Raw genomic sequence first — 14236 nt, forward strand, 5'->3', positions numbered from 1 at the left:
TACTACTACTTATTTCGGATTTAGCTCTTCCTTCCTATAGCTGCTGCTTCTACTGAATTCACTGTCCTCTACATACAACTTTTCCTATTTATTCCTCACTTACTGCTTTTCAGTACAATCTGATAATCAGTCATCTCAACTAATAGGAACAAAATGTAAGCAATTTTTAAGTTAACCTTTTTTTCCCTCAAATATAGACAGAAATAAATAGTCCTCTTCCACAAAGCAGTGATCATTAAAAGAAGCATATTTTACTGTTGCAATATACCTGGACTTACCATTCAGAAGAAAAATGTCCTGAGCTAAGATGCACTTATTATAGAAGCACAGAATCATAGAATGGTCTGGGTTGGAAGGGACCTCAAAGATCATCTAGTTCCAACTGCATAAAAGTAATGCCTGCAGGTTTCCAACTGGGCTCAAAAATAATAAGATACAGGCCTGGTCATCTAGAAAACTACTGCTCTTTGTAACTCTGCATGTATTTCTAAGAAATTTCCCTGCCATGTCCTATTTAAATATTGCATAATTTTGATGCTTCAAAATAAAGTGAATTTCAGTGCAAACACTTCTCTTACAACTCTACGTCTTACGGAGTTAAAGCTTATGTCACATTTCCATGCTGAGGGGCACAATTTATCACATTAGGAGAGTTGCTGAAGTATGCAGCAACTTTGATAGTAATTACTAAAGAGCAGGTCTGGGTTTTTAAACATTAACAGCAGCTAGCTTCAAATGCCCAAACTATCTGCACTGTCTGCTTCTGCATTACAAAGACAAGTTTTTTTCAGCAGAGCTATCTGAAATATAAACAGCTGAAATGCAGTTCGTCCATTCACTTTACCACCGGTGGAGTTGCTGCTGCTCCTACGCCAGCAAAAGGAGAAAAAAGGGGTATGATGAACTGCAGATGTGTTAACGTAAATGGAAAGAGCATAGACGTAAATCAAAAGAGTGTACTTCATTAATACTTTTACAGTTCCTCAATGACTAACAATGACAGCAATTTTACTGATTATAAGGCACATTTTAGAAGTCATTTAATAGTCCACTATAATTATATTATCTTCCATATTAATAAGTATTTGTATTTCTAGATTTATTTGCCAAACCCATGGAGAATACAACAGTTCAGAGCTTTGAACACTGAAGGAGCATCCCCTTCCTTTGACTACAAAAAAGCCTCAGGTGACTGGCCTCTGAAAATATGTGCCTCATTAAGTGCTTAAAATGAGGAAATTGAATAAGAAAATTAAATTGGGATCGAAATGAGGATATTAGAATGAGAAAAGAGAAATCCAGATCAGAAACATTAAAGGCTAGATTCATCCAGGGGCTTATGCAAGTCTGGAGATCACAGCTATCTTTTCAGGCACCTTACTCTAACACGGAATTTTGTCAGGAAACACTGAACCATGCACAAAGCACCTTGAGTGTTATGACTGTTCACACAGGGCTCCTCTGAATGCCAGCAGAGTTCACAGCCCAACAGTCACACCTTGGTGTGTCCAGGCCTCATCTCTGACTCCTACCAGCATCTGGGTCTGTGTCTTAGGAGCAGCTCACGTGATGGATGGTCCAGAGCCCAGTAAGCACCAGTGATTTTAAGTAACTTCCCATAATTGTATCCAACTCAACTATTGCAAACACCACTCAATTTCCTAACAGGGAACCGTGAAAATGAGCAAGTCAAACCATGGGAAAACTGCAGTGAAGCTCACGAGTGAAATGAATGGACCTCACTGAATTTTGTGAAATCCTACCCGTACTGGAGCGACTGTCACATCAATATGATATACAGTGATTATTTTTTTTCTTAAAGGTGGATCAAGGGGGATCAAAAGAAGATACTAATCACATCAATGTCCAACAGCATTTTCTACACATAGCCCTAAGTGCCTTGCCCAGCATTCCATAAAACAACATAATCAGCCTCCTGTCATCCTGAGTTACCTATCTAGCCCTTCCTAGTAGACATTATCAAGTTAAATCCACAGAGTGCCACTGAACTAAAGCCATGATTACACTTTCATGATAAATGTTTTCCAATCACATACAGTTTTAACTGAGTCGGTAGTGCATCTAAATATACAGTGATGTCCTTTTAAGTACGTACTACAGAGCTCTCTAATCAGTAATTCTCTTGAATAAACAGACCTTCTAAAAAAATGTGTTGCACATTCTCTGGAAAGGTGCACCGTGTTTGTATTCTGTGTGTGGCATCTGGAATAAAAAACTTAACTGTATTTTAAATTAAGAGTCTTATTAAGATATACTGTCATTTATATCTATGCAAATCCAGAATTATACTACCAAAAGTGTTTTGATTCTTTCAAACACTGAAAGAGCACAAATATGTGCATACTAGTACAGCGTTACTAATATGCAAGAAAGAAGGCAGAGAGATGTTGACAGCTGTTTTTCAAACCCTTTTGACAATTCCACAGAGGTTTTTTGTTTGTTTTGTTTGTTGGGTGTTTTTTTTTCCATTTAGGTTTTTAGAATTCAATTGCTTCACATAAATTACGGAGTCTTTCCACTGGAACTGAAGGAAATAAGGTTATGGACTCTGTGAAGGTCTCAAAACAAATACAGTGAAACAGCCATCAAGACCCGTACAAATGTTGTAAAGCAGACAGTTACCTATTTAAAACCCATTGACAGATGTTTAAAACACAAATGTTTAGAAATGTTTACAAACTAACTGCATGCTGCATGCTTGAAACAATAGTGCTTGCTTACTGAGACTAGAAGACTACGAAACTGAGTGGGAGAAATTACAAAAATGGAACAAATGCATCAGAAATGGATTGGAAATTGCCAAGGCCATGTTACAATATCTCTGAAAAAAAGCCTTGTTTTAATATAAGAGAAAATATACTTAAATTTAAGGAATTAATTTTGCATACACATAATTAACTATTGCAAAGGAGATCTAGTCCATACTGAAGGAAAATTTTTGAAAGGTTTAGAGAATTTTATATGTAATAAACCAAACATATTTGCAAATGCTAAAATAGTGGATGAATCAACTTCATGTGAGCTGACTGCTCTGAAAAAGAGAAGTATCTTCTCAATGTGCAGCACAGAATAATTTCTTTACTAAATAGAAATACTTATTTTCTGAAGCAGTGGGCAAATACCGCTACTTGGGAAAGAAAGAAGCATTTCTGTTAAAGAGGGACAAACTCTGCTTGCAACTGCCATTTCTTTAACAGCTATTTAATATTTCTTTCTCACTATTCCAAAATGGCTATTAGACCACTGAACATTTTTTCTTTTTTACTTAAAGTAAGTCTTGACCCTGTAGCTTTCAAAGACTTTTGACAGAGTTTGGCAGCAGAAATTAGGTATTTCTGCCTCAAGTACCACAAGGTTTGCTTTAGTAACATTTTTAAAGCGATGACTATCACCACAGTAAACAGCTACATCACTGAATACAATACAGTGTCAGAATGTGCTAATATAATTTGTTCTCAGCACTTAAAAATGTATTATAGGTAGGGCAAACCTATCTAGGACTTCACCAGTATAATGTAGAAAGTACTTGATAAGTTAAAGATTTTTGGATTTGCAGTCGAGGACAACTAATTCATTCTCATTACTACTGTTTTAGCATAGAAAGGAGTACATGTCTGTCAGAACGCTGGGTACTCCAAAAATATTTCCACATATATTTAAAAACTAAAAACAATACTAGAAAATTCTAGGTACTAGAGGATAAGAGAAATTCATAACACTGCAGGGTGATGTTTTCCAACAAGTAGTTAACCATACATTGGATCTACATTAACCCAATAATCAAAATATATTGAAGAGCAAAATTAATGCTTATGACAAATATTAAAAGAGAGGCAGGATTAAAAAATATGTTTCATAATGAAAAAATATGAACATTTGAATCAGTCCATAAACACTGTTAATCCAAATCACAAAACTGGCCTTTGACTATGAATAAAGGTATATGTTTGGTCATCCTGGCCAAAGTCCTCAGATCGCACAGTATCTTTTTCTCTTGCAAACTTTATGAACCCCATTTTTAATACGTTTTTAACATGTTAAGTGGTTGGGAAGTACCATAGAGACACACTGCATCTCACCCTCTTGTCCTGAGTTGACCTCTTGTGAAGGCAATGGCAAACCAAGTATCAAATGAGCTGTTCTAATTATAATACAAATTCTGACTTCTGACAGATGATCTCATTTGAAATCTCCATCTCAATTTTTGTTGTTCGTTTTTTTTTTTTTTTTAATAGCACTGATATCCCACAATTTGGCAATTGAAGACCCAAAGCCTTGTTTCTATTACTTCTCTTCCTTTTGAGAACTGTTTCATTTTTTATGTTCGTAGCAAGGTAGTCTCGAAACAGAAACGTACTTATTAAAGTCATCTCCATATTTAACTGTAACAATATCTTGAACAAATCTTTCAAATCTGCTAGATATTACAAGTTAGATGCCCAATTGCTTATTTACCCATTCCTAAGTAAATTTCTGATTTTGTTTCTGCTGAGTATCTCACTTATCTGTTATTTTAACCTGTGCCTCCAGCAGCACACATCAGTTCTGCGAAACACAGGGAAGTGAACCTGGAGGGGAAGGGACAGAAAGTGTGGTGCCTGCACTACAGCAATAATCCCCAGAAGCGTTCTGATGTTCACAGCTCTTGAGAGCTTGACAATGTTTTTCGGTTTCTGCATGGCACCGGTTCACAAATGGAATGTTCATCTCTTTAAAATACAAGTGTTTAGCTCTTACCGATGTGAAGAAAGTCTTTGAAATGTGGCGCTTCAAGCACAAAAGTCTAATTAATAAAAGCTGTGATTTTCTTCCAACTATTGTCATTCTGAGACCGTGTTTTTAACACACACAGTTGCTGTGTGTCTTTGAATTTTGTACAGTGGACTTTTACATTCATGCTGCCATCCTGTGGTCACTCGTTGAAAGCGTGTAACTCTCAATGGCAGTGGAAGAAGAGAATTGCAGGACTGCTTCCCCCACCACTGAGGTACCGCTGGTTTTGTCTCTGCCCCACAGTGCTGCATCTCTAAGAGGGAACACACAATACAACTAAACATTTCCCCTCCTGACTTCTGCAAATGCTCCCCCTCCAGTAGGTGTCACAAGGCAAAAAAAAAAAAAAAAAGTCTTCAGCAGAAAGCTCAGCTCCAGCCCCTCACAGCTTGATTTGCGAGTGGCAGTGCAGATGTGCGAGACGTTTTCAGCAGTTTGCTCGGACGCCTATACAGTTGTAAACTTACAAGGTTGTGCGATATCATTTTAGCATTATCAAGAGGAAAAAAAAACAAGGTCCCTCTAGATAACTTCAATGTAATTTCATGTACATTTAATTATCAGAGGAAATTTTTATATCAGAGGAGTGCAAAGTAGTCAAGAAAGGAATGCATTTCAAGAAAAGAAATACTTTATCTGTGACATTATTAGGATGCAAAAAAATTTATACAAATATGAGAACAGCTGCATGGGATTGGATCTAATTCTGTTTAGCTCTCTCCATGCCAGACAACAGCGAGGGCCTAGAGAAGAACAAAAGAGTAGGGCCAACATACAATACTTCTATGGCCCACTTTTCCAGCCTCCAGGAATTTGCAGGCCAGTGACTTCCTACGCTAGAAGTGACATGGCTTTGTTTAACAGCTGTTGAGGGATCTTTCTTCCTTGAATTAGTTTTGAAGTGTTCCGCTTTTTGCAGATTCATTTTAGGTGACATCAAAGACTAAGTCTAATGCACATCAAAAGGGGGAAAAAACCAATGTTAAGTAGCTATTAGTCAAAGACATTTTTGTCAGGCTTTATAACACAGTGACCTTGAGGGTTATATAATATTTTAAATAAACAGAATTTATGCCGTTAATTTTCAAGCCAAAGTACCATTTCAATACTACTGACTTTACCTTGGTATATTGCTCACGCTCATGTTCTTGGCTAGAACCAGACCCTGATGTCTGATTATAACGGTGCACTTTCATTTTCATCTGTCTTGTTCGCTCCTCCACTACTAAGCTTGCTGCAAAAACACACAATGAAAATCAATTAAAAATAGCGAAAACTTTTTTGGGAAAAAAATGGTTTAGCTTAAATTTTAGCTTATTTCCATCTCAACAAAACAAAGAAATGTACAAACATGTAGAACAAGCAGGGTGTAAACACAGAACAAAGGAACACTAATGTCAAGAAATCAACCACTTCCATTGCGAGAGTCTTTACCTGAAAATGGGCAGACATCCCAATTTCCTATACATAATCAAGCTGGTGCAACAGATATGAAAAGAGTGAAAGAATTTAGGTGATAGGCTGAATTATAAACGTGTTAAGTATTCTGGATGCAGGGGACATAAATCCATGATCATCTAACCATGTATTTGCTTAAATGTAGAAAATATTACAGTAGCATTCTAAGAATTAATGCATTAAACAAGTATTAAAAACTATTTTTAAAGTAATTAAGTCCTACTAATATTTTAAAACATAACTGCTTACCATAGTTAAAGACTATTTGAGAGGAATAATTTCTCCATTCAACCAGAAAAGAGTAAAAAATACAGTAATTTTCTATTATTTCTTTTTCTTTTTACAGAAAGTCCTTTAAGAGCACTACTTTGCTTTCTAATGTTCATTTCTATTTCAAATAAATTATTTGTTCTTGTGTTTTCAACTTCCCTATAACAATGTTTGTTTTAAAAAAAGAAATCTAATCTTAAATTACCAAGAAGTTGTGGTCAATAAAGAGCATCTTCTTCAATTTGAAAAAGTTATGGCAATTAGTATTGGCTCTGCTTGCCACAGGAAAATGACTTTGCACTAATAGAAAGAGTGGTGTTAAAGCCCCTGGGATAAAGCTTCCTTAAATAAGTTAACCCTTGTGGTAGCAGATAGTTTTCGGAAGGAACGATATATTCTGCCATTCTTTAACTTGGTAGCACTATAAATGCAAAGGAATACCAGTAAACCAATACCTTGAAAACTGGCACTTTGTAATAGTTCTAGAACTAGACCCAAATATTTGTCGGTAACTATTCTAAATCACAGGAGCACTCACTATGTTCATCGTTTGGTTTACGGGTTACAACATCCCAGAACAACTTCTAGCTGGAATTTTTTGTGTGGTTACAAATTCAAGACTGGTGTTTTATTTGGGAAAATCTCCGCAAAAATATTCTGCTGCTTTTGGGTCAACCATGGATTTATAGGACTCTCTCCAAAATGATTACTTTTTAAAAGTCAAGATTTATGTAAACACTCCCTCCTCAGATAAGTGACAGGAGAGAGACATCAAATTAAAAACTGCACGGAATCAATTTTCAATCACAAAATACAGATAATTTTAAATTAGTGGAAAAGAAGTACTCTACAATGTTGTTTAAAGATCTGTATTGTGAATTAAGAGGTACCAAAGTTCTCGTATGTGGGTCTTACGCTGTTAGTTAACTGTGGGATTCTTTAGATATCCCTTTTTTTTGTCTGTGCTTTGCATACACAAAGATACAAAAAAAAAAAAAAGCAGTACACTCGGGGTTGGGTATTTTAAACTGTGTGCTATTGCACAAATCACAATTGCACATGCATGTAACATCCATAATGTGCTTGTGGAAATGATGGAATGTCTGTGCACTGGCCAAGTATCAAAAAATATGCAAAGACATCACGGTGAAAAATACGTTGCTTTCACGTCCTCCTTCCACATATCTTATTTAAAAATAGGAAAACTAAATACAGCAAATTACATCAAAATTCTGCTGCACCTACAAATTTAAGGCACAAAATAAAGTTATCGTAATCTTCAATCTCCCACAGGCAGAGGGTCCAATCTAGGAAATTCCACACATGAAGAATGTCACACTGGGCCTAGTGATTATTCCAGATGACTAATTATGCTGGTAAATGTGTACCTTAATTGCAATGAGTCCAGTTCCACCATCAGATATGCAGGCACAGCTCCAATTACTTCAATGGAAGTTGCATGGAGGTATCTGAAGGCAAAATTGAGCACTTTAGGTGAAATTTTTAAAGATGGCCTCTTATTTTAAGGACAGATATGAAAGGATTAAGATATATCAATCAGTGACTGAAGCAAAAAACTCAGGTATCTTAATCCTATCATACATCCATGAAATAGCCTGAGCATATAAAATCAGAGGGAAAATTGAGACCCCTTTAAAAATTTAGCCTTATAAGTGTATGGTGCACAGATTAAAGTTACTCTAAAAATAACCCTTTCCTTGTGTGACTTTCACCCCTGTCAACTGTACGTTATACTAAATAATTTATATGAAATAATGTTACTCTGTATTACTTACGATACCTGAGAAAGAATACTCTATTCTGTAATGAGCTGCTATTTTGCTGACTATACGTGAAAATTACTGCAGTCAAGGTTGGGTAAATGTTCAATCTTAACTCTGTAACTCTTGATTTTTGTTATGTTAAATCCTTGACCTTAACAACACAGTTATGTTCTGGTTTTCATTATTAAATATCATTCTATAAAATGACATGAGAACAATTAATGAGGACTGTGAAGTCAATCTAAATTCTCTAATGAAGAAATTTGGTTTTGTGAATGGAATAAAATGTAATTTAGCACCAAATAGCTGTTAATGTATTTCTAAGCAAGCAACTTTGTGAAATGAAAGTCTGCTCTAGAAAATACAACTGTGTTCTTTCCAGCTTTGTTTACAACGCACATCTAATCATATGTTGTATCTAGCTCAATTCTGTGATGGAAAATTTCATCTGCCTCATTAGTAGCCTGGTATACTCTTTACATGTTAATCACAAGAAGCAGAAAAAAATCTAACACAGGAGTGAAAGCACATTAGCAGAAGCTGTAACAGCCATAGGTAACACCACCATACAATAACATTACTTTCTTGGAACACAGCTGGTTGCCACAGGTAACAAAAATTAGACATATAACAATACTTCAAGAACTTAACCTGCCTCTTAGAAAAATATGGATCTACTTTCTTTTAGGACATCAGTATTTATGGAGTGTTTTTCCTGGAGCTCTTGAGAGGCATGACTACACAATTATTTACAGATCGAAGCACTGTAATCCCAAGACCTCTACATTCTACAGTGGTCCTAGAATTCAAAATATGGAGATTTACCATAAATGTCTCAAATTAGTTGTGTCGACATGTTAATCTCTTGGTGTCAGAAGACACGCTTCAAAGAGCTAGAACTCCCATCTCTTCAAGAGCTGCTGATACAGATGTGAGATCAATCAGTATAAGAAGTAATTGAAAGAGCAGACTGCTTGGATAAAGGGTGCAAGTTTAGAGCTAAAGCTTTTACTACTACTAAACCATGTGAAGGTTGTACAACAATGATGTACGTAAACAATCAAGCCATGCAGGAGAGAAAAGACAGACACACAAATGGAATCAAAATGTTATACTTCAATTCCATTAATATATTTATAAACCGGTCTCACTCCTGCAATCCCAGGTGTTCTGGGTCTGGCTGGGATGACAGTAGTTTTCTTCACAGCAGCCCGCATGGTGCTGAGCTTTAGATTTGTAACTAAAATAGTGTTGATGACGCACTGATGTTTTGGCAATTGCTGAGCAGTGCCTGTGCAGCACCAAGGCGTTCGCTGCTTCTCACACTGCCTGCCCCCCAGCAAGCAGGCTGGAGACTGGGAGGGGAAACAGCCAGGACAGCTGGCCCCAGCTGACCAAAGGGATGTTCTGTAACATACAGCATCGTCCTCAAGGTTAAAACTGGGGGTAGTTTTTCCAAGATAGCTGTTGCTCAAAGACTGGCTGGGCACTGGTCTGCTAGTGCGAGGTGTGAGTGATCGCCTCTGCGTCACTTGGTGGTGATGTTTGTGGGTTTTTTCTTTTTCTTCATTTATTTTCCATCCACTTATTAAATTGTCTTTATCTTGGCCCATGAGTTTTTACTCACTATCGTTCTTCTAATTCTGTCCTACATCCCACTGTGGAGGGTGGAGTGAGGAAGCGGCTGGTGGGTGCTTGGGTCAACCCATCACATCAAGCTACCAAGAATTAAATGCCCAACGTTCTGAATGGACTTCCGTCAAACAAACAAAAGTTGCCTTAGCTATTACTTAGTGTATTATTCAACTCACTGCTAAGTCCCATCTGGCTTCCACTGTGATCAGGATTCAAAGAAAGAAGACAAGGTCTACAAAGATTAAGACCACCTCCTATCCATAGGCTAGCAGGTCCATCAGCTCCTCCTGGGTCCCTTTCTCACATGTCATTCAAGAAACATCCCTGTGAAGACTGTGCACCCTGTACTGTAATTCATAACAGGTCTTACAGGATTCTAAATATGCTACATGCTGGGAGTAAAACTAAACATCTGGATTTCCAATCTTTGCAGAGCTGATCATGGTATTAGTAAAAGAACAATTTAAGATATGCATGTAATGGAAGAGGGATTCAAAAACTAGGCTGTGTTTCTTGTCATAAAAGAAGTTTTGATTAACATTAAAGGCAGTTCTTGGTACATGTTTCCGTCATAAGGAAAGTGAGTTTTTTTTTTTACTGACAGCCTATAAAATATGTGCTGTCCTTCAATTGTCTAAAATATGCAAGTCTATATAATGCTACTTAAAGAATGTAGGAAATAAACTAAACAAAATAGCTACAGATCTCATTTTCAGCCTACAATTTATTCTCAAAGAAAATAAGGACAGGCTAACACTTGTTTTTTCTTAAAGGAGAAGGTCTTTTCTTAATTTTTCTAAGACATTATCTGTTTACTAAGAATTTATGTAGTAATCATTCCCTTTTCAATATGTCAACACTATGGTAAGGTTTATAGAGTTACATCTTGCTGTGATGTGGTTGACATGCTGGAGGGAAGGGATGCCATCCAGAGGGACCTTGACAGGCTGGAGAGGTTAGCCTGTGAGAACCTCATGAAGTTCAACAAGGCCAAATGCAAGGTCCTGCACCTGGGTTGGGGGCAATCCCAAGCACAAGCACAGGCTGGGCAGAGAATGGATTGAGAGTAGCCCTGAAGAAAAAGACTTGGTGGTTTCGGTTAATGAGAAGCTCAACATGAGCTTGGCAACATGCCCTTGCAGCCCAGAAAGCCAACCGTTACCCTGGGCTGCATCCAAAGAAGCGTGGCCAGCAGGTCGAGGGAGGTGATTCTGCCCCTCTGCTCTCATGAGACTCCACCTGCAATATTGTGTTCAGCTCTGACGCCCCCAACAAAAGAAGGACATGGACCTTTTGGACTGAGTCTAGAGGAGGGACACAAAGATGATCAGAGCGCTGGAGCACCTCTCCTAAGCAGACAGGTTGAGAGAGTAGGGTTGTTCAGCCTGGAGAAGAGAAGGCTCCAGGGAGACCTAGCAGTCTTCCAGTACTTCAAGGGGGCCTAAAAGAAAGCTGGAGAGGGATTTTTTACAAGGGTATGTGGTGACAGGACACGGGGTAATGGATTTAAACTGAAAGGGATAGATTTCAATTAGATCTAAGGAAGAAATTCTTCACTATGAAGGTGGTCAAGCACTGGAACAGGTTGCCCAGAGAAGTTGTGGACGCCCCATCCCTGGAAGTGTTCAAGGCCAGGCTGGGTGAAGCTTGAGCAACCTGCTCTAGTGGAAGATGTCTCTGTGCATGGCAGAGGGTTTGGAACTAGATGATCTTGAAGGTCCCTCCCTATCCCAACCATTCTATGATTCTACGATTTATTCTATCTGATGGCATTAAATAGTTGACAGCCCTCATCTTTATCTCTATCCTCAGATAACTAGTATGGGCACATTTCCACCCCTATGTGCTTTTTAACTGATAGAGATGTTAGACCTGGCTAGAATCCTAACTGTTCAGAACATGTGCTACCTTTTCAATTACGTACAGAAGAACAGAACCATAAGCAATATACTGTATTAACATATCAAATATAGAAGGGCAGATAAAGTTTTCTCTTTTTTTTAAAAAAAACCCACCAACTTTAGTAGATAGACATAATGTATTATATGGCATATTTCTGCTGTCCACAGAATGTGAATCTAACAACGCATGAAACATGACTTTAAAATTAATTCAACCTGCACTGGTATCAACAACAGACCAACCCTATGAAAATCAGTGATAGCTACAAATTCTGCACTAACAGTAGTGACCAGTGTAAAAGAAATAGAAGTAATTTTAAGGTTTTAAGTCCCCTACTGAAGGTTTGAAAGGGGACTAAGCTATATGTTATTTGCAAAATTTAATCTTAAACGGCATAACGCTATAAACACCTATCTATTAAAGTGACAGCATAATGTATGAAACCTATGTGGGCTCATTTAAATAATGATTGTACTGCAGGCAGCAACACTGACCTAGCAAGGAACAGCGAAAATGCTAGAGCTGCCTTTCTAGCTCTAGTTTTTAATTCTTGAGCTTCACTGTTTATGCATCTACCTCTTTCACATTACAACAATCATCAAAGAGACTCTACATTCTGTAGACTTTGGAAAGGTGTGACAATAAATAACATCTAAAAAAATTCCACTCATACATTTGAAAAAAGGATTAGAATTGTTTTAGCTCTGAAACTACCTCCTACGTAGTAGTGTGACCATCCACAAATTCCAAGGAAAAAACACCTTATACCCAAAACTGAACTGCTGTACATTCTACACATGTATCTCCAGCAAAATATCACTATCTCTTAAGTTGAAACTTGTAGCTATGAAGCAAATAGCAAAGCAAGAAAGAAGAAGGGAAATTTTGGCAAGGTATAGGAAAATGAGCCTTTATGCTTACAAAAAGAACAACAAATTCTTAAATGCCACACAGAGATAGGGCGCTTCAGGACATCAAATAAATATCAAAACTGGAAGACACTCAATTTACCTAAGGTCAGTGGATTTTGGTATTTTAGGAAGATTACCATTTCAAGCATACTGTTGGTGAAAAGATTCACAGGGAAGTCATGAGAATTATAACAAAGTCCAGCCTTACAGAAACAGATTCAGAAAACTATTAAAAGAAGGGAGATATGTGTCTTGATTTGGGTCCATAATTATCTACATGTGGGAAGACTTCTAACGATAGAAGACTCTTCAATTTAGCAGATCAGGCACAATAATGCAAAGTACCTATCAAGTTTAGGTTAAGTCAGAAAAGTAGTAAGACGTTTAAAAAGTCAACTGGTTAAGCATAGGAACAATTTTCCATTGCTTGCAGCTATTAAGTGAAAATACCTTTCTAAAAGGTCATTCTTGCTCAAACCCTAGTACAGGCTTAATACCAGAATGACTGTTGACATTACTGGTCAGTGATTAAAACTGATAACCACAGTGATTTTTCCTACAGTATAGAAAATCTATGGATGTCTTAGCACCCACTATACCATTTTCTGTAACAGTGAAGTCTGCAACAAACACAGAATTTACTCTTGATGCACCTCATGATTCTGCTCAAGATGGTCAGATGGAAAGGAGGTGCAGGCAAACAGTGCAGTTTGGAAATCCTCCAAGTCTTACCCGCACTATTGAATGCTGCAGTAAACTACACACAAGAAGAAACTGGCATCAAGATTTCAGATAGCTGCAAACCTTATCAGTAGGTATCATGCATCTTTATGACGCAAACTTTAAGGGAATAAGTCTAGAAGTCTAAATGACAGAAAGATTTACTTACACAAGGAAGCTACTGAAAAGCAAGTTGAAGTGAAAATTTTATCTCATAAAAACTATTTTATAGTAATAGTGTTTCTAGGGTGCAAACAGCAGGTTCTAGCAGGGCAACAGAGACTGCACTTATCCCAGAAGCCAAGAGAGATCTGACCTATTCTTCACTCTCGGTCTTCTTACTAAGAAGAAAAGCTGAACAATGACAAACAGCTACAGCTATAATGCAGTCTAGAGGTATGTACACTGAGCCTTTCTACACAGCCGAAGCCATCTACACAGAAGCTTCATCTGACTGTGTTGCTTAGATGCTCTGTGGATGGCAATGGGGGAAAAAACAGTATCTGGTTGAGGAAGTGAGAAGTGGAAGCTGAAGAAGAAACTAGGCAGAACCAATGTCCAGAACAAAGGCAGGGGAATAAAGCAGTGGCAAGATTTGGATGGGACAATCTCCCAGTGAAGTGGGCAAGGGAAGTGAGAGGGTAGGGGAGCATTCACTGGAGAGCTGGCTGTGTGGCACAGGGGAGGAGAACTCACACTGATGTTGGACCAGGATGAAGTGTTTCAGAAATAATACAGTCTCCAGGCTAATTCTGTTCAACC

At 37.6% G+C, this 14236-nt stretch overlaps 1 protein-coding gene across 1 annotated transcript in view; it reads right to left on the reverse strand.

Annotated features, from left to right (window-relative positions):
• The window catches only part of RIMS1 (regulating synaptic membrane exocytosis 1), a 349852-nt gene that overhangs the window by 68944 nt on the left and 266672 nt on the right, over positions 1 to 14236 (reverse strand). The window contains exon 20 of the mRNA XM_086625267.1: positions 5916 to 6028. Coding sequence (XP_086481393.1) covers positions 5916 to 6028 — 113 coding nt within the window. The remainder of the gene's footprint in view (positions 1 to 5915; positions 6029 to 14236) is intronic.

Source organism: Tauraco erythrolophus, chromosome 2 (assembly GCF_009769465.1).
Source record: "Tauraco erythrolophus isolate bTauEry1 chromosome 2, bTauEry1.pri, whole genome shotgun sequence".
Taxonomy (NCBI): domain Eukaryota; kingdom Metazoa; phylum Chordata; class Aves; order Musophagiformes; family Musophagidae; genus Tauraco; species Tauraco erythrolophus.